Source organism: Salmo salar, chromosome 14, assembly GCF_965601325.2.
Source record: "Salmo salar chromosome 14, fSalSal1, whole genome shotgun sequence".
NCBI classification, from domain to species: Eukaryota; Metazoa; Chordata; class Actinopteri; order Salmoniformes; family Salmonidae; genus Salmo; species Salmo salar.
The window spans coordinates 40,312,772-40,338,087 of NC_138304.1; the positions used below are offsets into that span (position 1 = coordinate 40,312,772).

General features: G+C 44.0%; 1 protein-coding gene across 4 annotated transcripts in view; it reads left to right on the forward strand.

Moving 5' to 3' along the window:
* LOC106569513 (receptor-type tyrosine-protein phosphatase S) overlaps positions 1–25,316 on the forward strand; it is a 122,364-nt gene that overhangs the window by 56,501 nt on the left and 40,547 nt on the right. For 3 of the 4 annotated variants that reach the window (XM_014140942.3, XM_014140944.3, XM_082960970.1), the window contains exons 7-13: positions 9,614–9,724; positions 11,180–11,191; positions 17,026–17,295; positions 17,490–17,869; positions 20,603–20,804; positions 23,218–23,354; positions 23,499–23,643. In XM_014140942.3, coding sequence (XP_013996417.2) covers positions 9,614–9,724; positions 11,180–11,191; positions 17,026–17,295; positions 17,490–17,869; positions 20,603–20,804; positions 23,218–23,354; positions 23,499–23,643 — 1,257 coding nt within the window. The remainder of the gene's footprint in view (positions 1–9,613; positions 9,725–11,179; positions 11,192–17,025; positions 17,296–17,489; positions 17,870–20,602; positions 20,805–23,217; positions 23,355–23,498; positions 23,644–25,316) is intronic. The other variant, XM_014140943.3, reaches the window with a different exon arrangement.

A 25,316-nucleotide genomic window follows, 5' to 3' on the forward strand; every position in this document is an offset into this window, starting at 1 on the left:
CCGAAAAAAAAGCACTGTAGTAAATATAGTATTGTCCGCAAAAACACTAGACTGCAAAAACACAACACTTTTTTTACCATAATTTCATGATATACAATTGGTAGTTACAGTCTTGTCCCATCGCTGCAACTCCCATATAGACTCGGGAGAGGGAAAGGTCGAGAGCCGTGCATCCTCCGAAACAGGATCCCACACTGCTTCTTGACACAATGCTCGCTTAACACAGAAGCCAGCTGCACCAATGTGTCGGAGGAAACACTGTACACCTGGCGACCGTGTCAGCGTGCATGCATTCAGCCCGCCACAGGAGTTGCTAGAGCGTGATCGGACAAGGACATCCCTGCCGACCAAACTCTCCCCTAACCTGGACGACGCTGGGCCAATTGTGTGCCGCCTCATGGGTCTCCGGTCACAGCCGGCTGCGACACAGCCTGGGATCGAATCAGGATCTGTAGTGACACAGCTAGCACTGCGATACAGTGCCTTAGACCGATGCACCACTCGGGAGGCCCCAACACTTCACTTTTTTAGCTATAGTAAATACTACTGTATTTAATTTGCATATACCTACATATACATACATATACCTACCTACAGGTTATACGTTCAGAACCCAGTCCTACCTACCTACAGGTTATATGTTCAGAACCCAGTCCTACCTACCTACAGGTTATACATTCAGAACCCAGTTCTACTTACCTACAGGTTATACGTTCAGAACCCAGTCCTACCTACCTACAGGTTATACGTTCAGAACCCAGTCCTACCTACCTACAGGTTATACGTTCAGAACCCAGTCCTACCTACCTACAGGTTATACTTTCAGAACCCAGTTCTACCTACCTACAGGTTATACGTTCAGAACCCAGTCCTACCTACCTACAGGTTATACGTTCAGAACCCAGTCCTACCTACCTACAGGTTATACGTTCAGAACCCAGTCCTACCTACCTACAGGTTATACTTTCAGAACCCAGTTCTACCTACCTACAGGTTATACGTTCAGAACCCAGTCCTACCTACCTACAGGTTATACGTTCAGAACCCAGTCCTACCTACCTACAGGTTATACTTTCAGAACCCAGTCCTACCTACCTACAGGTTATACGTTCAGAACCCAGTCCTACCTACCTACAGGTTAAATGTTCAGAACCCAGTTCTACCTACCTACTGTCCTACCTTCCTTGTAATTAGTACAATATACTACAATCTGCAAAAACACTACATTAATTACAATAGTATATGCTACAGTTTTCTTTTACTACAGTATTTATTTTATCAAATCTAATTTTATTGGTCACGTACACATATTTTGCAGATGTTATCGCAGGTGCAGCCAAATGCTTGTGTTTCTAACTCCAACAGTGCAGTATTACCTAACAATACAAAATAATACACAAAAATTATGAAAGGAATTAAGAAATATCAGGACGAGCAATGTCAGAGTCTGGAATATATGTGACCGACCACCTCGATTCGGCTCAATTCGGGTCCTATGTAGCGAAATCTGATTTATTTTTTATTTTTATTGGATTAATGCAAAGACTCAGAGCTAGAAAATGGTATATCATACACTGCAGTTGAGGAGCAATGGGAAAGTATTTCTGCTTTGAAAGTTGATAAACTTGTAACCCCACTTTTAGAAAATGGCCCTTGAATATTTTGTTACACATACTGGAGAGCTCTTCTTTGTCTACACCCATTCAGCATCGTTCACACCCTCTTAAGCCTTAGCCCCACCCATCTCCTTAACGCTTGAGGCCATGTGAGGGAATGTGGTAACAGAGTGAATACGGTAGTGTAGTAAGCAACCAAAGATTTCAAGACCAAAAGTGGTGAAAGTAGTAGCAAAATGTAGTAGTAATAATACACATGATCTAGTCCTTGGCCTATATCCTAATCTGACTTTGGTGCAGGTCATGTGTTTCTTCAAATTACCGTCTCTGGTAAACACACACTATATCAAATAAAATCTATGTTTATTTGTCACATGCACAAGATACAGAAGATCTGAATGTTGTGTTGTGATGGGCCGGGTCTAGTAGAGCTGTGTTGTGATGGGCCGGGTCTAGTAGAGCTGTGTTGTGATGGGCCGGGTGTAGTAGAGCCGTGTTGTGATGGGCCGGGTCTAGTAGAGCTGTGTTGTGATGGGCCGGGTCTAGTAGAGCTGTGTTGTGATGGACCGGGTCTAGTAGAGCTGTGTTGTGATGGGCCGGGTCTAGTTAAGCTGTGTATGGGCCCGGTCTTGTATAGCTGTGCTGTAATAATCCGTGTCTGGCTTTACTCTCCTGGGGATGGTGGAGGTACTGTTGTTTCAGAAAAGGGAAGGGGGGGGGGGGGGGGTGTTGCATCCTTTAGGTCCTTAGCAAATGTTCTGACACTGACCTGATCAAGGTGTACATTGTCGTATAAGTGTTTGCATGTCAGAGTGGGATGGTGAGCCATTCTGACGTTGAACAGTGAGGCACAGTCCGCAGTCATCTGTTGATTTCTTTTGTTGATCAACTGTCCTGGGAAGTATTTTCTTGGTAGGAGGGTGGACACAACTACATTGGTTGTTGGGAACATAGCCTGTGCCCACAGTGTTCTCACTGCCCCAGATACATTTTCACTTTTGGCACAAAGGTCATTTGTGGCAGTGTGGATGATGATGTAGTCAGGGGTGTCAATCCTGGTCTGACTGAGTAGCTGCATTGCACTCTCAGTTGTAGGACACCATAACTTATACACCTGGTGTCTAGGGAATAATCTTTCCTGGACCAAGAACTTCCCATTTGAATAGATAAGGATTGTAGTTGTGGGTGGTTGTCTGGGTGGAGCAGGCTGGGAGGTTGACCTGGGCTAGAGTAGACTGTTCTGGAGCAGATTGTGAGGCTGGTAGGTTGACCTGGGCTGGAGCAGACTGGGAGGCTGGTAGGTTGACCTGGGCTGGAGCAGACTGGGAGGCTGGTAGGTTGACCTGGGCTGGAGCAGACTGGGAGGCTGATAGGTTGACATGGGCTAGAGCAGACTGGGAGGCTGGTAGGTTGACCTGGGCTGGAGCAGACTGGGAGGCTGGTAGGTTGACCTGGGCTGGAGCAGGCTGGTAGGTTGACCTGAGCTGGAGCAGACTGGGAAGCTGGTAGGTTGACCTGGGCTGGAGCAGACTGGGAGGCTGGTAGGTTGACATGGGCTAGAGCAGACTGGGAGGCTGGTAGGTTGACCTGGGCTGGAGCAGACTGGGAGGCTGGTAGGTTGACCTGGGCTGGAGCAGACTGGGAGGGTGGTGCAGTGTCATCAGGCTGTGGGGTGGAGGCCATGCTGGTTATGCTGGTCTCAGGTTCTGCATGTGTTGTACCAAGCTGGTGGACATGTTCTCTAGATGCAGAGGACATAATGACTAGCTGCTGGTTGAGGGTGTCAATGTACCTCTCTCTGCACTAGCTCCTCTCTTGTTGTGCTCAGATGGTCTCTGAGGTCATCATTTGTCTGACTCAGTTTGTCAATTCTGCTTTCTAATTTAGCAGTAGATGTTCTTAGTTTCTGGACAGTGTCATCCTCTTGAAGCTTGTTCTCTCTGAGTTCTATGACGTCTGCTTCAACTAGAGAGAGGGTGTTGTGGAAACGTTGCATAGCAGGTGTTCTTGGTGTTGTATAAATGTTATTGGTACTGTCTGCTGCAGGTAAGGTAGGTAGAGGGACACAGGGCTTCTTGCTGGGTCACAGAGGCTGTTGAGGTGTTGGGGCCTGCTTTTCTCCATCTCCCTCCTTTACTTGTTCCTTAGTTTCTGAGATGAGTTCAGCTTCTACTTTTAGGGTAGCAAACATATTCTCTAAAGCCTGGAGGCTTGAATCATTGCCTTGTATCAATACAGTTCCATTATTGTAGAAGTTGACTGTTTGATACGTGTTGCTCTGGTCAGCTTCTTCAAAAATGCTGATCTGACATCCTTGGCTGATGCCTCTCTTTTTTGATTAAGGGAAATGGTTGCAAATAACCCTTTTCCATATTTGCCCTCCTTTGGTATGAAATATTACATTTGCTCTTGTTTTGCAACTGGTAAGATCTGCAAACAGGCATTCATGGTTCTGTCCCATCATCAAACCTAGCTTTCTCCAACTGGATGTCTGGTGGGTAAACAATTTTCATAGAAATGCTGGTGATGTTTGCTACAATGTTGCAATATAAGCCTACCTTTTCCAAAACAGCTTGTTTCTTATATTATTGTCTCTGGTGTCTTTAGAGAACTGTTTTACTTTGATGTCCTTTGTCTTCTGTCATTTTTTCTTTCTACTGTGTTGTTAACTAGCTATTTTTTTTTATGGCTAGCTAGCTTATTTTATGGCTAGCTAGCTAGCAGTCCCTAGCAACTGCTTAGCAACTGGTAAACAATCCAGCTAGCTAAGCTAACTGCACAATTTTATAAAAATAGATACTTTTTCACAAGCCTTATCTTCTAAATTTGTTGCTTGTTTTGTCTCCCATTCAGTCTTGCAGTTTTCTTTTGTTTTTCCCAATGTACCTCACTCTAAAACAATGGAAATGTCAATATTTGGAGAAGCACATTTTTTTCAAAAGCTCCTGCTGCTCAATTTGGAACTCTCTCCCGCGCTTCACTCCTACCTCCCTCTCTCTCTCTACCTTCCTTCCTCCTCCCTCCCCCTGTCTTTCTCTATACCACCCTCTCTCTCTCTCATCCTCCCTCCCTCTCTCTCTCCCTCTTTTCCCTCTCTCTTTCTACCCTCCTCCCCCCTCTCTCTCTCATCCTCCCTCTCTCTCTACCCACTGACTTCCCTCCCTCTCTCTCTCTCTAGCCTCCTCCCTCCCCCTCTCTCTCTTTACCCCTCTCTCTACTCTCCTATCTTCTCTCTCTCCACCCTCCTTTCTCTACCCTCCTCTCTCCCCTCTCTCGCACTACCCTCCTCTCTCTCTATCCTCTACCTCCTTCCTCTCTCTCTACTCCCTCTCTCACCCCCCTCTCTCCCATCCTCTTTCTCTCTTTTTCCCTCCCCCTTCTCTTATAAAGCAGTGCTTGCTTGTTGCAGATACGTTATTCTTGTTTTGCGCCCAGCTCTGCACTGTTCCACGGGGAAAGGAGAGTGAGGGAAAGAGACAGAGAGGGGAGGGGGGTTCTGCCTCTTTTGCCTTTCATGTGTCTGCAGAAGAGACAAGCAAAGAGATGTCAGCTGCAGCGGAGACAGAGATGACTCAATAAACACGCACACGCACCCTAACAAGACAACTTCCCATAGCTCCCAGAGTATTGCTGTAACTTCAGCGCCTGTAGATAAGTTTTTGTCCAGGAGCAGATACCATACTCCTGTGGATGAATCCCTCCCTCCCTCCCTCCCTCCCTCCCTCCCTCCCTCCCTCCCTCCCTCCCTCCCTCCCCCTCCCTCCCTCCCTGTCTCCCTGTCTGTCTGTCTGTCTGTCTGTCTGTCTGTCTGTCTGTCTGTCTGTCTGTCTGTCTGTCTGTCTGTCTGTCACACACCATACACACATAAACACACAGACAGCCCACTGTCATTACGTAAACTACAGTCTAGTTTGGTCATGTATCTCATTAAATACAGCGTCTGGATCGATCTCACCTTCCCTGCTCAGTCTCTCTTTTTCTCTCTACGCCATATTAAGAACACCTATTGAGTTGCACCCCGCACCCTTTTGCCTTCAGAACAGACACAATGTGTTGGGGCATGGACTGTGCAAAGTGTCAAAAGCGTTCCACAGGGATGCTGGCCCATGTTGACTCCAATACGTCCCACAGTTGTGTCAAGTTGGCTGCATGTCCTGTGGGTAGTGGACCATTCTTGACACACACAGGAAACTGTTGAGTGGGAAAAACCCAGCAGTGTTGCAGTTCTTCACACAAACCAGTGCGCCTGGCACCTAATACCATACCCTGTTCAAAGGCACTTCAATCTTTTGTCTTGCCCATTCACCCTCTGAATGGCACACATATACAATCCATGTCTCAATTGTCTCAAGGCTTAAAAATCCTTCTTTAACCTGTCTCCTCCCCTTCATCTACACTGATTGAAGTGGATTTAACAAGTGACATCAATAAACGATCATAGCTTTCACCTGGATTCATCTGTTCAGTCTATTTGTCATGGAAAGTGCCGGTGTTCTTAATGTTTTTTATACTCAGTGTATGTATCTTTGTCTGTAGACTCCTGAGGGACAAACATACTTGCAAACATAGCAGGCTCCTACTTACGCCAGACAGGAGTCTTGAAACAGGGACTGGTACATTCATTAGAAATGTTCATAGCAACAAGCTCCACTGGAAACCAAAAAAGGATGCATTTGATATGTTGTTCCTCTTGAGGTGTGTTGAGCTGCATATCTACAGCTGTCTCAGTGACTCATTGCGATCATTGTTATCTCTGTCTCTATACACTGATACACAGTCACAGGTCTTAAACAGAAATACCCCCCTACCAAATCCACACTGTGCTTTTGTCATGTTCTATAGTACGCTTTTCTATCACACTGCTATAAGCCAGGGGGAGTCTGAAAGCCGCTGTGTGTGTGTGTGTGTGTGTGTGTGTGTGTGTGTGTGTGTGTGTGTGTGTGTGTGTGTGTGTGTGTGTGTGTGTGTGTGTGTGTGTGTGTGTGTGTGTGTGTGTGTGTGTGTGTGTGTGTGTGTGTGTGAGACCCCATTTCAAATTCACCCAGTTTGTTATAAGGGCCTTGTAAACGTTGTGAAGGGCTTTCAGCAGAATATGCTCAAGGTTAAAATGACTGGAAGAATAATAACAATGTGCCATGATAATAAGTGCTTTAGGAGACTGGGATAATAATGTACAATGTTGCTAAACACTTCAGTGAAGTGTGCAGAGAAAGAGAGATGGAGAGAAGGTAGAATGGGGATTTGAAGTTATATGCTACAGGGACTCCTATTGTGTGTAGCTAGCTATATGCTCCAAGGACACCTATTGTGTGTAGCTAGCTATATGCTCCAGGGACTCCTATTGTGTGTAGCTAGCTATATGCTCCAGGGACTCCTATTGTGTGTAGCTAGCTATATGCTCCAGGGACTCCTATTGTGTGTAGCTAGCTATATGCTCCAGGGACTCCTATTGTGTGTAGCTAGCTATATGCTCCAGGGACTCCTATTGTGTGTAGTTAGCTATATGCTCCAGGGACTCCTATTGTGTGTAGCTAGCTATATGCTCCAGGGGCTCCTCTTGTGTGTTGCTAGCTATATGCTCCAGGGACTCCTATTGTGTGTCGCTAGCTATAAGGGACTCGTTTCAGGAAACTGGGCATATGTCACGCGTCACTACTTCACAGGAGAGGCATTTGAATGTAAACATTTATTTTTTATCAAAATGCATTTTATTTGGCAGAATTGTCTTCTGGAACATGTGAACTTTCATGTGCCTTAATAACAAACGTGTATGCCATCTGTATATAATAATACAATTGTTAAATTACAAGTCTAGTTGGTTTAGCCACAGAGAAAGACAGGAACCTTCCCGATTGGCTGAGATAATGGTTGGTCTGCATATTCCGAAAGATGAGTTTGGATTGGTCTGCCACGTAGCACGCTTCTGTCTATAACATGAGCTGCTCAGTATGTGTAGGTAATCCTTTCTAAAGTTACTTTTTTTAAAGATATCATGAAGAACTGCAAAAGTGTTGCTAATGCTTTCCACTTTCTGGAGGAATGAGATTTGAAATCAGTGGAATGTCCAGTGGAAGCAGATTATGATAGCTAAGGAGATGGAGAAAATTCTGGCGTTTGATTGCAAATATGCGGAGGGAGTCGAAAAGAGAACACACAGAAGGCTGTTGTATAAAACACCTGTCTCCGGATTACATCTTCAAACTAAGGGCAACCATGGTATCTGTGACAGAGAGGGAGAAGCGTTCACCCATGTATACGGGTAAGAGAGTCTAGCTAGCTACATTTTCAGATATTATATGTTTCTAATTTTGTCAGAAAGCTGTTTTCATTGCAAGTTAAAATGTAGAGTTACCTAGCTAGCTAACGTTAGCTGGCTGGCTTGCAAACTAATGTTATGTGTATGATCTGTGTAGTAATATTATTTGTATCTCAGAGCCATTTGCATTGCAAGTTATTGCCCAATGTTAGCTAGCTAGCTAACATTGAACCTAATTGGATAGCGTTAGCTATTTGCAGATTCATGCAGGGTAGTAACGTTATGAGTTGGGATTATGGTTCATTGTTTAGCTAGCTACATGTCTAAACAAAATACTCCACTATGCAAGTAACCATTTCACTGTACTGTTTTTCTTTCTCTATCCTGTGCATCTTACAAGTAAACATTGATTTTATTTGATATAGTGTGTGTTTACCAGAGACGGTAATGTGAAGAACAACATGACCTGCACCAAAGTCAAATTAGGATATAGCGTTAGGCCAATGAGACAGTGTCCAATTTCTAAAATTCTCTGGTAGAATGCCCTGCTTTTTTTTTGTCACTCACAACCGTAAGCTATTTTCTGTGATTAACTCACCATTAACTTGTAAATAATGATCTTGTGAGTTTATTTTCCTGTAATAATTCATACAAAATTAGCTAAAGTTAAGTTGTCAGCTATATGATATGGTCATTATTTGAACTGGCTAGCCAGCTAACTTAATGTCAACTAGCTAGCTAACAAGCTAGATATGGACCAACACATTGTTTAGAAAGTTGCTTTTAGTTGCCTGGTTTGCTCGATTGAAATATACTAAATCGTTTTTTAAACGGATGGGTTTATTGGTGTTAAAATACACCAGTTTTGCTATTTTGGACCACCAGGTTGTCATGCAGCCTGTTGTTTTTATGTTTATACTTTTTCATAATGACATCGACAAGTTTGATGTTGGATGAAAATAGAATGTTCTCAATGTCACGACGACAACTGTCTATAGACATAGTATAAACCAGCCTCTTTGGTTGTTTAGTGCACTACTCACTCTGTTTATCACATGGCCTCATATGAATCCTTAAAGAGATGGGTGGGGCTAAGGCTTAAGAGGGTGTGAATGATGCTGAATGGGTGTAGACAGAGAAGAGCTCTCCAGTATGTGTACCAGAACATTCAAGGGCCATTTTCTCAAAAGTGCTGTTACAAGTTTATCAACTTCCAAAGCAGAATTACTTTCCCATTGTTCCTCAACTGTAGTGTATGATATACCATTTTCTAGCTCTGAGTCTCTACTTTTATCCAATGTAAAAAATAAAAAATAAAAATCAAATTTTGCTACATAAGACCGAATCGAGCCAGTCGGTCACATATGCTCCAGGGACTCCTATTGTGTGTAGCTAGATATATCCCATTAAGCTGGCTGTGGGGAATATAGATTTTTCATGGCAGAAAGGAACCAGTAATGGAAAATCTCTCTTGTATCCGTTTTCATGGTAGTTTTAATCAGTTTAATGATGAGTAAATATAGATTTGATTTATGAATGTATCATTAATTAACCCATGGCAAGGCCTCTTTTTATTCTCGCTCTCACTCTCTCTCTCTCTCTCTCTCTCTTTCTCTCTCTCTCGCTCTCTCTCTCCCCATCTCTCTCTCTCCCCATCTCTCTCGCCCTCTCTTGCTTATCCTCTTTCTCACTTTTTCTTTAATTCTCCCCCCATCTTTCTCTCTCTTTCTCCGTCTCTCAGGTGCCCTCCAGATAGAGAACAGTGAGGAGTTAGACCAGGGAAAGTATGAGTGTGTGGCCACTAACTCTCAGGGAGTGCGCTACTCTTCCCCGGCCAACCTGTATGTACGAGGTAGGAACTTACCACGGGTATAAGAACACACACACAAACACACATGTGAATTATAACACACACACACACACACACCTGTCACACAGCTGAAACAGCTGTCACCATTATACAATGTATTAAGTGGTGTTAAGTCCTAGTTTATCTACATGTTTTTTTGTTATTTATTTTCTTCCTATTTGTATCCACTAACCAAACCAAACCTATCCACCAAGTGAAACACCAGTTGGTCACCTAAGATTGATAACGTTCAAGACTAAACTGGGTTTTACAGGTGTTGCATCAAGGTGCTGTTTTTGTATTAACTGCCACTGAATGGAATTAGACAAAAAGGAATAGGCCAGTGATGTCATACTGCACTGGGGCCAATGTGCAGTTCCAGGGTCTTTGCTACAGTATGACATCACAATTGTCCTATCCCTCTTCATATTTTTCTAAATTGAGGGCCACAGTGACTGAGAGTTTGTTTTTCTCTTGCACTTTAAAGTGGAACTGACCGTGTTTTAACTATGCAGATATGAAACAAACAGACAATTCCCAGTTTATGCTACAAAACCAACTTTATAAGAGGTTTTAAAAATAGGTTCTATGTGACTCAACATTCCATGACGTTCACTAAGGCATTGTTGGCAGAATAGATGGATGCAGTTCAATGCATGATTAATATAATTCACAATACATTACTTGGTAGTCTAAAACATATTGCTATCCGGTTGGAAATCACAGCTGGCCTGGTACATTGTGTGCTGCCAGCATTTGGGATGCACAGTTGAATTTCAATGACTCAATATTTTGGACAAAAATTGACAAATGTAATTAAGGCTGGGAATGTCAATACAATCAAACTAGCAAGTGCAATGATCACAAGTCAGTCATAACGTGGCTAATATGCTAACATATCTATTTATGTAGCAAGCTAAAAACACAGAGCCTAATGTTAGCTAGATAGCTAGCTGCTAGGAGGACATCATGTCATTGGAGGTGTGGGTGAGTGACTGACCTTTTCCCCTCATATTGTTTTTCGGTGACTACACAGTGACTACAAAATGCGGTCAGTTCCACTTTAATATAGTGATTGGCTAGGGAATAGATTTGGTTTCTCAAGTCTAACAGATACAAAAAAACAACTTAATGCAAACCAACAGCCAGTGTGGCCCTCCAAGAGTTTGAGACCCCTGTTCTAGGTTCTCGACTGGGGTAAGGGAGACTGGATTTAGGGGTTCTAGACTCACATTTCTAAGCTCTTAAGCCCCTGAGTTTGAAGTTCCTGATCCTACATTTTAAGTGGGTTCTGTGGTTCTGTGAAGAACCGTGTGAATGTGCGTGTGTACATTTGTGTGACTGTGTGTATGCGGTGTGTGTGAGGCTTTGAGCTGGACGTTTTTACTCTCTGTTTCCCCGTTCTCTCTCTCCCCATCACGTCATTGTGTTCTGCATCAACCCCCTTACATCCCCCAGAGCAACGAGAAGGTTGGTGTGTTCTTTATTTTCTTTCGGTACTCCTTCCTTTTTATAACACATTTACTCCTAAAGTTAGGAGAGATACATCAGTCTTAAACAGTCTAGAAAAGAGGTATGAACAACCCTCATGTCAGATTGGTTTTAATTTGATAAACACACTTCTTTGATTGAATGCGTTTCACTAAGCTGTAATGAGGCTAGCTGCCTACGCAGTCATTTCCATTGATTGCATTGTGAGGCCTTGTTTGTAGACCTTTGATATTGCTTTCATCCGAGCGCAACGTTCTCTGCATGGAACATTGTTGTTGTCATGGAGACCCAGGAATTGGAAATGAAAAGACGGCTATCTATGCATGGACGGAGAGTGGAGGCGGCGCTTGCATGCCTGTACCCAGACTAACTGTGTATGGCATGGCTCCAAGTGTGTGTGTGGGTGTGTGTGTGTGTGTGTGTGTGTGTGTGTGTGTGTGTGTGTGTGTGTGTGTGTGTGTGTGTGTGTGTGTGTGTGTGTGTGTGTGTGTGTGTGTGTGTGTGTGTGTGTGTGTGTGTGTGCATATGCTCTGTGTGTGTCAATTTTTTATTGATTTCTGTTGTCTTGTCCCATGTCTTGTATTTATTGTTCTGTCTGTGTGAGTTTGTGTTATGTAACTGTCATTCTTCTGCACTTGTCGCATGTTGTGTGTCGCGTTACCAATGTGTTTTGGTATTGTGTGTGGTCTCTGTGTGTTGTATTGGTCTGCTGCTGTTTGTTTGCGTACATACTCTGTGTAGCCAGCTTGGTGCTTGTATGCTGATTGGTTGAGTGGTCCTCATATCCCCTCAGGGAAAATAAAGCATTCAAATTAGGCTTTATTCAAGTGTCATTTAAAAGTAGCTTATAATTATTTACACGCTTGTTTGGTCAGCAAAGCCTAAGTTAGTTCTGCTGGTTCAACATACACTTACACTCAGAGGCCAAAAACACACACAGTATTGTTCTGCTTTCTTTCTTTATGTACATTATCTGTATTTATATTCAGGTAAACAAAATGTACAATAATATTTATTTGCACAAAGAAAGTTATTTCAGTGGATTGTGTCCGTGCACAGTATACTGTTATTCACGCAGAGATCCTATGGAATTCTATGGTTATACCTCATTATATTAGTATGTTATTGTTCACACAGAGATCCTATGGAATTCTATGGTTATACCTCATTATATTAGTATGTTATTGTTCACACAGAGATCCTATGGAATTCTATGGTTATACTACATTATATTAGTATGTTATTGTTCACACAGAGATCCTATGGAATTGGTTATTCAGCTGCTAAGTAGCGGTTGCTGTGGTTATGAACTATATAACGTCCTCCACTGATTGGCAGTTGAAATGAACAATGTATCCTCCTCGATATTGATGTATATTTATAGAACACACATATTAATTAAACATCTCTCCACTTCTTTATTAGATCAGGCAAGATGAACCTGTGTAAATGCCAACAGGGCTTTAGTGTGCTGTGGCTGTGCTCTTTAATGAAATGCAACGGTATCCCAGGCAGCTCTCAATCCCAATCTACTATGGTCTAGCATCCTCATCAACTCTACCCTGTAGACAATCCTGTTACTGATACTGGAGCAGAATAAATAATGGCATTACAATTGTACCCCTTGGCCTATACAGTCTATAGTAGGCTACTTAATTAGCAAGCAAAACCAGTGGGCTATAAGAGATGCTATTCTATCAACATTCTGGCCAGAGATTTTTGTTGAGAAGGGCTCCAGAAATATCCTTTATTTGTTCCATGATATTAATACTACCTTGTTTTATTGATACTGAACTCACATAAACTCAGCAAAAAAAGAAACGTCTCTTTTCAGCACTGTCTTTCAAAGATGATTCGTAAAAATCAAAATAACTTCACAGATCTTCATTGTAAAGGGTTTAAACATGGTTTCCCATGCTTGTTCAATGGAACCATAAACAATTAATGAACATGCACCTGTGGAACGGTCATTAAGACACTAACAGCTTACAGACGGTAGGCAATTAAGGTCACAGTTATTAAAACTAAAGAGGCCTTTCTACTGACTCTGGAAAACACCAAGAGAAAGATGCCCAGGGTCCCTGCTCATCTGCGTGAACGTGCCTTAGGCATGCTGCAATGAGGCATGAGGACTGCAGATGTGGCCAGGGCAATAAATTGCAATGTTCGTACTGTGAGACGACTAAGACAGTGCTACAGGGAGACAGGACGGACTTCTGATCGTCCTCGCAGTGGCAGACCACGTGTAACAACACCTGCACAGGATCGGTACATCCTAACATCACACCTGCGGGACAGCTACAGGATGGCAAAAACAACTGCCCGAGTTACACCAGGAATGCCCAATCCCTCCATCAGTGCTTAGACTGTCCGCAATAGGCTGAGAGAGGCTGGACTGAGGGCTTGTAGGCCTGTTGTAAGGCAGGTCCTCACCAGACATCACCGGCAACAACATCGCCTATGGGCACATTGTCGAAGGAATGAGCGTTACACCGAGGCCTGTACTCTGGAGCGGGATCGATTTGGAGGTGGAGGGTACATCATGGTCTGGGGAGGTGTGTCACAGCATCATCGGACTGAGCTTGTTGTCATTGCAGGCCATCTCAACGCTGTGCGTTACAGGGAAGACATCCTCCTCCCTCATGTGGTACCCTTCCTGCAGGCTCTTCCTGACATGACCCTCCAGCATGACAATGCCACCAGCCATACTGCTCGTTCTGTGCGTGATTTCCTGCAAGACCGGAATGTCAGTGTTCTGCCATAGCCAGCGAAGAGCTCGGATCTCAATCCCATTGAGCACATCTGGGACCTGTTGGATTGGAGGGTGAGGGCTGGGGCCATTCCCCCCAGAAATGTCCAGGAACTTGCAGGTGCCTTGGTGGAAGAGTGGGGTAATATCTCACAGCAAGAACTGGCAAATCTGGTGCAGTCCATGAGGAGGAGATGCACTGCAGTACTTAATGCAGGTGGTGGCCACACCAGATACTGACTGTTACTTTTGATTTTGACCCCCCTTTGTTCAGGGACACATTATTAAATTTCTGTTAGTCACATGTCTGTGGAACTTGTTCAGTTTATGTCTCAGTTGTTGAATCTTGTTATGTTCATACAAATATTTACACACGTTAAGTTTGCTGAAAATAAACGCAGTTGACATTGAGAGGACGTTTATTTTTTTGCTGAGTTTATATGTCTGATAGTAAATAGATTGTCACTGCCTGACTGTTCATTCTCGGCCGTATCTTTGTTCAGCATGCACTTGAATATTGTGCTGTCCTGCTGCAGAGCTGGATGTACCCTAATTTCCTACTTGACAGAAATGTCCACATTCTATTCTCTTCTTCAGCTTAAACAAATCTCCAAACCTTGAGGGAACTTCTAGTAGTTAGATATGTATACCACACGTTATGCACACACTTTAAGAGTTGAGTATTTTCTTAAATAAAAGATCAAGCTGAATTGTATGGTACTGCGTACAGTAGGTGCTCTTGTCTGCTGCATGGTTTTAACCTGGTCACTCTGTCTCTGTTTGTCTCTGTCTGGCTCTTGCATGCTTTGGAGAGAATCTGCCTGCCTACCTTTTCATTTGATGTCTCTTATAACAGTTACATTTTATTTTGTCTGTTATTTAAATGTCTATTTTTTGTCTTGAACTTTAGTGTCCAATTCCGGGGATCTGTTGGCATTCTAGGGTCACTCCAAATGTATGGCACTGTTATGTTGAATGGGATCATGTCAACCGAGCTATTGAATCACTTGAAGATGCCAAATTGTTCATTTGTACTTGGTTTTGGTGAATAGTTTGTTTGCGTGCTATCTGAGGAAGACTAAAGAATACAGTGAAATCCATTGAACCTAGAGAAGATATTTCAACGCTAGGTGAAATTTATTAATGAATCTGAGCATGGTTCTTTTAAATTAAATGCATCAGCTGAGAATCATTTGGGGGAAGACTGAGGCCAGTGATTCTATGAAGACTCTTTCCCCCTGATTTACTCCCACTGACTGAGTGGAGATTCCTGTATCGTGACTCAAAACATGATTCAAACCCCTGATTGAGATACTGTTTTGAATCTTGACGTTAGCCAATATTTCTACTGACTGTGTCTGTCTGTCTGCCCATCCTCCCCTTGCATCCACTCCTGTCTGTCTGTCTGTCTGTCTGTCTGTCTGTCTGTCTGTCTGTCTGTCTGTCTGTCTGTCTGTCTGTCTGTCTGTCTGTCTGTCTGTCTGTCTGTCTGTCTGTCTGTCTGTCTGTCTGTGTCTGTCTGTCTGTCTGTCTGACAGTTACTTCAGTCCTCTGTTTTGCAGCCTTGTGGTACCAACTTTTCAGTTCCTACGACATCCACCAATCAAAGCCTGATTTTGGAGAACCTAACAGCAGTTTCAAGAGTGCCATGTGTTTTCTCTTTCCCATCCCTCCTTTCTTTCCCCTTCTGCCCTTTCCCCCTTTCTTCTTATCTCCCTTACCTCTTATCCTCTCTGTCCCCATCCCTCTCTTCTAATATCCCTTCTTTCTCTCTCTTCTGCATTCTGCACTCCATCTGTACCCTGGTGGTTAGGATCAACAGACAAATGTGCATAATTTTAAATTACTAAAAACATGTGCATACTACCCCTTTCTCTCTCTTTGGATTATCTCTCTCAGTCATGATTATCTCTCTCTGTCATGACTCATGATGTATGTCTTGATGTTTCCTTATTTGAAGTGTTCAATGCGAACATTGTAATTGCAACGACACCTATTTATATCTCCCATAACCTTATTTGCATCGCTTTTATTTATTTTCAACATTGCTGTGTTCATCTGGTATTCTGGTTGTACAATGAGGCCGTGATTTGCCACATTGACTGGAAGAGGAACCAGACAATACTCTCTTTCTCTCTATCTCTCTTCTCCCTCTGTCTCTTCATGATTATAGTTTCTTCTACAAGTCTTCTAGGCATGCAAGTGACCCGTGAGCTCTGTCTCTATGCATCCATGCATCCTTCCCTCTACGTGTCATTATATCAGATAGATCTGACAGCTAGCTAGTAGATTCAGCACAGGTACAGTTAACAGAAGCACTCTGTGCAAGTTGTCTGACTAATAGCTGGTTCTATCAATTGGCTCTGCCAGCGCCACGTATCTAAAGGGCCCTCATCTGCAGTAGAGAACTCACCCCAGAGGCACAGAAATCTCATTGAAGTTTCTCATTAAAGTTTCTCACTCAAGTTTCTGGTGAAGTTTCTCATTTTCAAGTCAGTAGCCTTGAGCTTCGCTGCAAGGGTAGTTCAGCTGTAATTTAGATCTTCACATTGGTTTTATTTAAGCTCATTTTAGTTCCTTGTAGATATTGTTTTAAATAGGGAAGAGAAAACTTTATAGTCTGGGCATCTGCAGTGATGATTCTACAATACCAAATGATGTCCTTGTAAAATATGCAATGGGTTGTTGCACACTGGCTAAAACATGAGAAACTTACAGTAGGTTTCATGTGCAGGGTGAAATGTAACTTGAGAAAGCAGTCTCTCAACATGGGATCTGTGTATTTCAACTGCTATCATTAGCTAGTATTTTCAAAACTACCAATGTAGTTTCGACTAAACGTGAAATATCCCTTTGTAAAAGCAGTGAAGTTCATTCTACCCTTTCTGTTACCCCACTTTCTCTCTCTCTCTCTCTCTCTCTCTCTCTCTCTCTCTCTCTCTCGTTCTCTATCTTTCTTACCTCCCCTCTGTCGCCCCCTTTGCTGTCCCTCCCGCTCCGGCTCCCCCTCCTCATCCCCCTCTCCACAATCCTCCCCCGTCTTCCCCATCTCCTCCTCTCCCAGTGCGTCGTGTGCCCCCTCGTTTCTCCATCCTGCCCTCCAACCATGAGATCATGCCCAGCGGCAGCATCAACATCACCTGTGTGGCGGTGGGTTCACCCATGCCCTACGTCAAATGGATGCTGGGTAGTGAAGACCTGACACCTGAGGACGAGATGCCGGTGGGGCGGAACGTTCTGGAGCTCAACGGCATCAGGGAGTCGGCCAACTACACCTGTGTGGCCATGAGCAGTCTGGGGATTATAGAGGCCACTGCACAGGTGTCAGTTAAGAGTAAGGGACAACCTTTCTCTTTCTAATTGTGCTCTCTCTGTCTCTCCCTCTCCCCAACTTTGTTACCACCGTATTAGAGAGTGAGGGCCATCTATGATCTCGCAGGTGTCCGTCAAGAGTAAGGGCCACTTTTCTCCCTGTCTGCCTTAAGACATTAAGGACAGTTGAACAAATGTCTCCTTCTCCCTTCATAGCTCTTCCCAAGCCTCCCGGTACCCCCATCGTCACGGAGACGACTGCCACTAGCGTCACCATCACCTGGGACTCCGGTAACCCCGACCCGGTGTCCTATTACATCATCCAGTACCGGGCCAAGGCACCAGACAGCAAGTACGAGACGGTGGACAGTATCACCACCACCAGGTACAGCATTGGAGGGCTCTACCCCAACACAGAGTATGAGATCAGGGTGTCGGCCTTCAACAGCATCGGCCAGGGACCCTCGTCCACCCGGGTGGAGGCCAGGACAGGGGAGCAGGCCCCAGCTAGCCCACCCAGGAACGTCCAGGCCAGGATCATCTCCAAGAACACTGTCATGGTACGCTGGGAGGAACCAGAGGAGCCCAACGGACAGGTCAGTGTTGATTTGTTTTGTTAGTTGTTTTGTTAAAGGTACAATGACATTTTTGTCTCAATATTTAATAACTTCTGGGTAGCAATTAAGTGCCTTACTGGGATTGTTTTCAATGAAAATGGTCAAAAAGAAACAAAAATAGCTTCTTAACAAAGCAATTGTTCAAGCAAGATTTTTGTCTGTCTAGGTGTGGGGAGGATAAAACTTAAAAACTAGCTGTTATTGGCAGAAATGTTTGGAACTCTCTTATTGGTCTATTAACTAATTTAACGCCTAGTTATGTCACCAGGCAGGCCAAAATATAATCATTTTAACAATTTCACAATATTATTCCAACCTCATAGTGTGGAAATATATACACTGCTCAAAAAAAAAAAGGGAACACTTAAACAACACATCCTAGATCTGAATGAAAGAAATAATCTTATGAAATACTTTTTTCTTTACATAGTTGAATGTGCTGAAAACAAAATCACACAAAAATAATCAATGGAAATCCAATTTATCAACCCATGGAGGTCTGGATTTGGAGTCACACTCAAAATTAAAGTGGAAAACCATACTACAGGCTGATCCAACTTTGATGTAATGTCCTTAAAACAAGTCAAAATGAGGCTCAGTGGTGTGTGTGGCCTCCACGTGCCTGTATGACCTCCCTACAATGCCTGGACATGCTCCCGATGAGGTGGCGGATGGTCTCCTGAGGGATCTCCTCCCAGACCTGGACTAAAGCATCCGCCAACTCCTGGACAGTCTGTGGTGCAACGTGGCGTTGGTGGATGGAGCGAGACATGATGTCCCAGATGTGCTCAATTGGATTCAGGTCTGGGGAACGGGCGGGCCAGTCCATAGCATCAATGCCTTCCTCTTGCAGGAACTGCTGACACACTCCAGCCACATGAGGTCTAGCATTGTCTTGCATTAGGAGGAACCCAGGGCCAACCGCACCAGCATATGGTCTCACAAAGGGTCTGAGGATCTCATCTCGGTACCTAATGGCAGTCAGGCTACCTCTGGCGAGCACATGGAGGGCTGTGCGGCCCCCCAAAGAAATGCCACCCCACACCATGACTGACCCACCGCCAAACCGGTCATGCTGGAGGATGTTGCAGGCAGCAGAACATTCTCCTCGGCGTCTCCAGACTCTGTCACGTCTGTTACATGTGCTCAGTGTGAACCTGCTTTCATCTTTGAAGAGCACAGGGCGCCAGTGGCGAATTTGCCAATCTTGGTGTTCTCTGGCAAATGCCAAACGTCCTGCACGGTATTGGGCTGTAAGCACAACCCCCACCTGTGGACGTCAGGCCCTCATACCACCCTCATGGTGTCGGTTTCTGACCGTTTGAGCAGACACATGCACATTTGTGGCCTGCTGGAGGTCATTTTGCAGGGCTCTGGCAGTGCTCCTCCTGCTCCTCCTTGCACAAAGGCGGAGGTAGCGCTCCTGCTGCTGGGTTGTTGCCCTCCTACGGCCTCCTCCACGTCTCCTGATGTACTGGCCTGTCTCCAGGTAGCGCCTCCATGCTCTGGAAACTACGCTGACAGACACAGCAAACCTTCTTGCCACAGCTTGCATTGATGTGCCATCCTGGATGAGCTGCACTACCTGAGCCACTTGTGTGGGTTGTAGACTCCGTCTCATGCTACCACTAGAGTGAAAGCACCGCCAGCATTCAAAAGTGACCAAAACATCAGCCAGGAAGCATAGAAACTGAGAAGTGGTCTGTGGTCTCCACCTGCAGAACCACTCCTTTATTGGGGGTGTCTTGCTTATTGCCTATAATTTCCACCTGTTGTCTATTCCATTTGCACAACAGCATGTGAAATTTGTTGTCAATCAGTGTTGCTTCCTAAGTGGACAGTTTGATTTCACAGAAGTGTGATTGACTTGGAGTTACATTGTGTTGTTTAAGTGTTCCCTTTATTTTTTGAGCAGTATATAAAACACAGGAAAGTAAGTTGACTGCACTGGTTCTTTAATTTATTAATAATAATTTACTAATGTACTACTTTATTTATAATGTATTATGTTATTAATCTGTAAATGTATGAATGTATTAATTAGAATGTTATCAGAAGAGAATAAATGGCCAAGACAGGGATAATAAACAGTGATCAACATCTCTGACAGAGACACCACTGAGGCGCAATAGTAACTGAGTTAGTTAGATAAACATCAAATTTTCCTCTGTTGTCCCTGGACAGTCTAAACATAATAAACTGCATCATGGTTGCCTGGCGACTCACCCTGAATTTAAATCCGCTGCTCTATCGATCATCGTAGAGAAGAAACGTCAGTTTGGCCGGAGCAATGTGGATGGGTAGCCAGGCAGTCATCATAAACAACAGTAATTACAACAAGGCGTGGAGGTGGGGCAGTGCATCATAAAAAAACATTACATTTTTAATCATGGACTATAGTGATTAGGCTTTAGGTAAAGAAAGGGTCCTCAAAGGTAATTCAGTTATTTAATGATAACGGTAATGATATTTCAACCTCAAAGCGAATGCAATTTTTATCTAGCTCAACAACATACAGGTCCGGTCCAGTATCATTTGTTCTGGGCATTGACGTCACAATATATAATAGCTTCCAAGCTCAAACAAGTCTATGGGACCAGACAATGAAAGGCTAATTATAGAAAACAGCAGAAAGGAGATTCTCTCCATTGTCTAACTGTCCCTCTCTTTCTGTGGTTCCCCCTGCCTCTGTTCCTCCATCACTCCCTCCAGGTGAAAGGTTACCGGGTGTACTACACCATGGACCCATCTCAGCCCATGAGTCTGTGGCAGATCCATAATGTTCAAGACAGCACCATCACCTCCATCCAGAGCCTGGTACCCTCTGAGACATACACTGTCAGAGTCCTGGCCTTCACCTCTGTGGGAGACGGACCCTTCTCTGACCCCGTCCATGTCAAAGTGCTGCCCGGAGGTCAGTGTGTCTGTGGGTTTGTGTGTGTATCTGTGGGTTTGTGTCTGTTACAAATCCCTTTGGCCCTGCAGTCTAGGGGGGGGATGGAAACGAGACCCATAACATAACTCATGCAAATTATAACAGTGAGAACAAAAACCACAGACAACTTAAATCTACCGTCAAACACTATAGGTTTATTTGGTAAACACACGGTAAGGGGGGGGGGCGGGAAGAGGGACTGACCTGGACCCAATGAAATAAATAAATAAATATTCCAAAAACACCCCAAAGCTAGACTAGCCTGCTTTAAGAACAGCTAGCTACAGTGAGGGAAAAAAGTATTTGATCCCCTGCTGATTTTGTATGTTTGCTCACTGACAAAGAGATGATCACTATAATTTTAATGGTAGGTTTATTTGAACAGTGAGAGACAGAATAACAAAAAAATCCTGAAAAACGCATGTCAAAAATGTTAAGTTGATTTCCATTTTAATGAGGGAAATAAGTATTTGACCCCCCTCTCAATCAGAAAGATTTGTGGCTCCCAGGTGTCTTTTATACAGGTAACGAGCTGAGATTAGGAGCACACTCTTAAAGGGGGTGCTCCTAATCTCAGTTTGTTACCTGTCCACAGAAGCAATCAGATTCCAAACTCTCCAACATGGCCAAGACAAAAGAGCTCTCCAAGGATGTCAGGGACAAGATTGTAGACCTACACAAGGCTGGAATGGGCTACAAGACCATCGCCAAGCAGCTTGGTGAGAAGGTGACAACAGTTGGTGCGATTACTCGCAAATGGAAGAAACAAAAGAACTGTCAATCTCCCTCGGCCTGGGGCTCCATGCAAGATCTCACCTCGTGGAGTTGCAATGATCATGAGAACGGTGAGGAATCAGCCCAGAACTACACGGGAGGATCTTGTCAATGATCTCAAGGCAGCTGGGACCATAGTCACGCCGTGAAGGACTGAAATCCTGCAGCGCCCGCAAGGTCCCCCTGCTCAAGAAAGCACATATACATGCCCGTCTGAAGTTTGCCAATGAACATCTGAATGATTCAGAGGACAACTGGGTGAAAGTGTTGTCGTCAAATGAAACCAAAATGGAGCTCTTTGGCATCAACTCAACGTGTTTGGAGGAAGAGGAATGCTGCCTATGACCCCCAAGAACACCATCTCCACCGTCAAACATGGAGGTGGAAACATTATGCTTTGGGGGTGTTTTTCTGCTAAGGGGACAGGACAACTTCACCGCATCAAAGGGACGATGGATGGGGCCATGTACCGTCAAATCTTGGGTGAGAACCTCCTTCCCTCAGCCAGGGCATTGAAAATGGGTCGTGGATGGGTATTCCAGCATGACAATGACCCAAAACACACAGCCAAGGAAACAAAGGAGTGGCTCAAGAAGAAGCACATTAAGGTCCTGGAGTGGCCTAGCCAGTCTCCAGACCTTAATCCCATAGAAAATCTGTGGAGGGAGCTGAAGGTTCGAGTTGCCAAACGTCAGCTTCGAAAACTTAATGACTTGGAGAAGATCTGCAAAGAGGAGTGGGACAAAATCCCTCCTGAGATGTGTGCAAACCTGGTGGCCAACTACAAGAAACGTCTGACCTCTGTGATTGCCAACAAGGGTTTTGCCACCAAGTACTAAGTCATGTTTTGCAGAGGGGTCAAATACTTATTTCCCTCATTAAAATGCAAATCAATTTATAACATTTGACATACGTTTTTTTTTTTTTATTCTGTCTCTCACTGTTCAAATAAACCTACCATTAAAATTATAGACTGATCATTTCTTTGTCAGTGGGCAAACGTACAAAATCAGCAGGGGATCAAATACTTTTTTCCCTCACTGTAACTAACCAAAAATACAGTGGGTGGTCCACCCAGTTCTAACTAGGGTATTTAGACAAAGTTTACCTACGGGTAGTATATGCCCATGGGTGACTTGTCTTGGTAACCCCTTTTCCCACCAACAAACAAACAAACAGTCATGAAGCACAACAATACACACTCACATAATTCCGGACAACTGTGACATGTAGCAACAGAGAGACAACAACTGACTGGATTTTTAAACCAAGGGAAAGGGGATGTGATTGGGTAAGGGAAAAGGAGCAGGTGTCTTCTGATTGCCGACTGATTGGTGACACCTGTGAATAGGGGAGAAGGAAAGAAAATACACACACAGGATACTTGTATCCGTAACAGTGTCTGTGGGTTTGTTCCCTTTTCTGACCCGGTTCATGTCAAAGTGCTTCAGTACTGTTTAAGGTCAGTAACACAAATCTTGTGTAGAACTACAGGGCTGGGATGGGATTTGTCTGTTTAAATAAAGGATGAATAGAACAGTCTAGAAGCTACTAACTGACTGGATGCTGGAGAGGTGAGTTCTAACTGTTGTCCTGTCTCCTCCTCTATCCCCTATAGTTCCAGGGCAGCCAGGAAAGTTCAAAGTGGGCAAGGTAACGGAGACCAGTATAGAGCTGACCTGGGAACCGTCCTACATCAAGGAGGGCATCGTCAACTACGAACTGCTCTACAAACCTGTCAAGTTCGGCAGCCTGGTCAGACTTTTTTTCTTCCATACTAAGTAGATTTCATTAAGATGATAAAGTCCATTTATCAGATAATCCAGTTCTCTTTCTTTCTTTCTCTTTCTCTCTTTCTTTTATTCATGTTCTCTCTCCCCCCTTCTCCGTCTCTAACAGGAGAAGTTGACGTTTGGGCCCAGGGCGTCGTACACAGTGGAGGGTCTGAGGGCTAACACGGAGTACTCCTTTTCCCTGGCTGCCATTTCTAACAAAGGCATTGGAGCCTTTACCAACGAGCTGGTCCAGAGGACAGCACAAGCTAGTACGTTTCCCTCTGTCACACCTGCAAACACACACTGTGTAACGTTACAGTGTGATGTACTTGTATCCCTCACAGCTCACTGATCCCCCGGGAGTCGTCTACACACTCATCCATCTTGTCCACTCATCTATTCATTTATCTTGTTCACTCATCCATCCATCCATCCCTGCATCCATCTTCTATGTATTTAGAGTGTACCTGATGTTTAGCACACCAACAGTTTATTTTAACTTTCACAGTTTATTCACACAGTGAAAAGTCCCGGATATACCGATCGGATAAGGTCGCTGTCTTCAGTTTTTCCATCTTGTTTCATTTTCTTCAGTCCTTCAGTTTTCTTTACTCCAAGGTGGGTCAAAGTGCCCTTTTTCTCCAGTTCAAGAAGCTCATTGTCACAGGTCAAAGGTCATCAGGATTAAATAATTTTCGAGGCTTTATTGGAGGTATGTGCTGGTCAGTCGGAGTCTAAGACCAAATCAAACTAATAGGCCTGTATCCAGCGGGGACTGGTGTAAAGGTACAGTATTACTTTTTAATATTTGTTACCTGTAATAAAAAAAAAAAAAAATAAAATAAAAAGACACCATATAATGTACATAGGACATACAGCTAACTGCCAAAATAAAGGAAACACTTGAGTAAATGAGGGATACAAAGTATATTAAAAGCAGGTGCTTCCACACAGGTGTGGTTCCTGAGTTAATTAAGCAATTAACATCCCATCATGCTTAGGCTCATGTATAAAGGCTGGGTAAGCCATTATTATGGACACTAGTTTGGCTACCATAGCTATGCCCCCATAGGATGACTATGCTCCCATCCACAGGGAAGTGGTCACTGAATGGTTTGATGAGCATGAAAACGATGTAAACCACATGCCAGGGCCGTCTCAGTCACCAGATCTAAACCCAATTGAACACTTCTGGGAGATTCTGGAGCGGCACTTGAGACTGCATTTTCCACCACCATCAACAAAACTCTAAATTATGGAACTTCTCGTGGAACAATGGTGTGGCATCCCTCCAATAGAGTTCCAGACACTTGTAGAATCTATGCCAAGGTGCAGTGAAGCTGTTCTGGATCGTGGTGGCCCAACGTCCTTTTGAGATGCTTTAGGCTGGTGTTTCTTTTATTTTGGCAGTTACCTGTATATTCACCAACAGAAACTTTATGCAACTTTTAACATGTTATATTTGGCTAGCTGGATGCCCCTTGATATGCTTGACCTACACATGGAGGTTAGACACCTGGGTGGCAGGCTAGGGAGTGGCTGAATGTGGCAGATAAGAATTTAATTTCATGGAGCAGAATGCAGTTCACAGTTAGCTTGGCACGGTTTACGTGCTGTCACTAGGCTTGGGTGCACATCGTGATTGTTCCCCCAGGCCACTGGTACTGGGACTGTGCAGTTGAAGTGTCAGACTGTCAGATTCACAAATCCATGAATGATGAACATATGTGCATGAATATCTTTTCCTCTGAACCTTTGTTTGGTTGACATTTTGTTTGAATGGTGGTTGTTGCATGGTAAGAAGGTCCTATGTGATGGCTACGGGTGGGAAGGACAGGTAGGCATCTCAGACAGTGCCTGGTTGTGTCTCTTTTCCTTGCTGTTCTTCTGTCCCTCCGTCCAGTGCCTTGTCTCTCATTCTATCTCATAGTTCCTCTGAAAT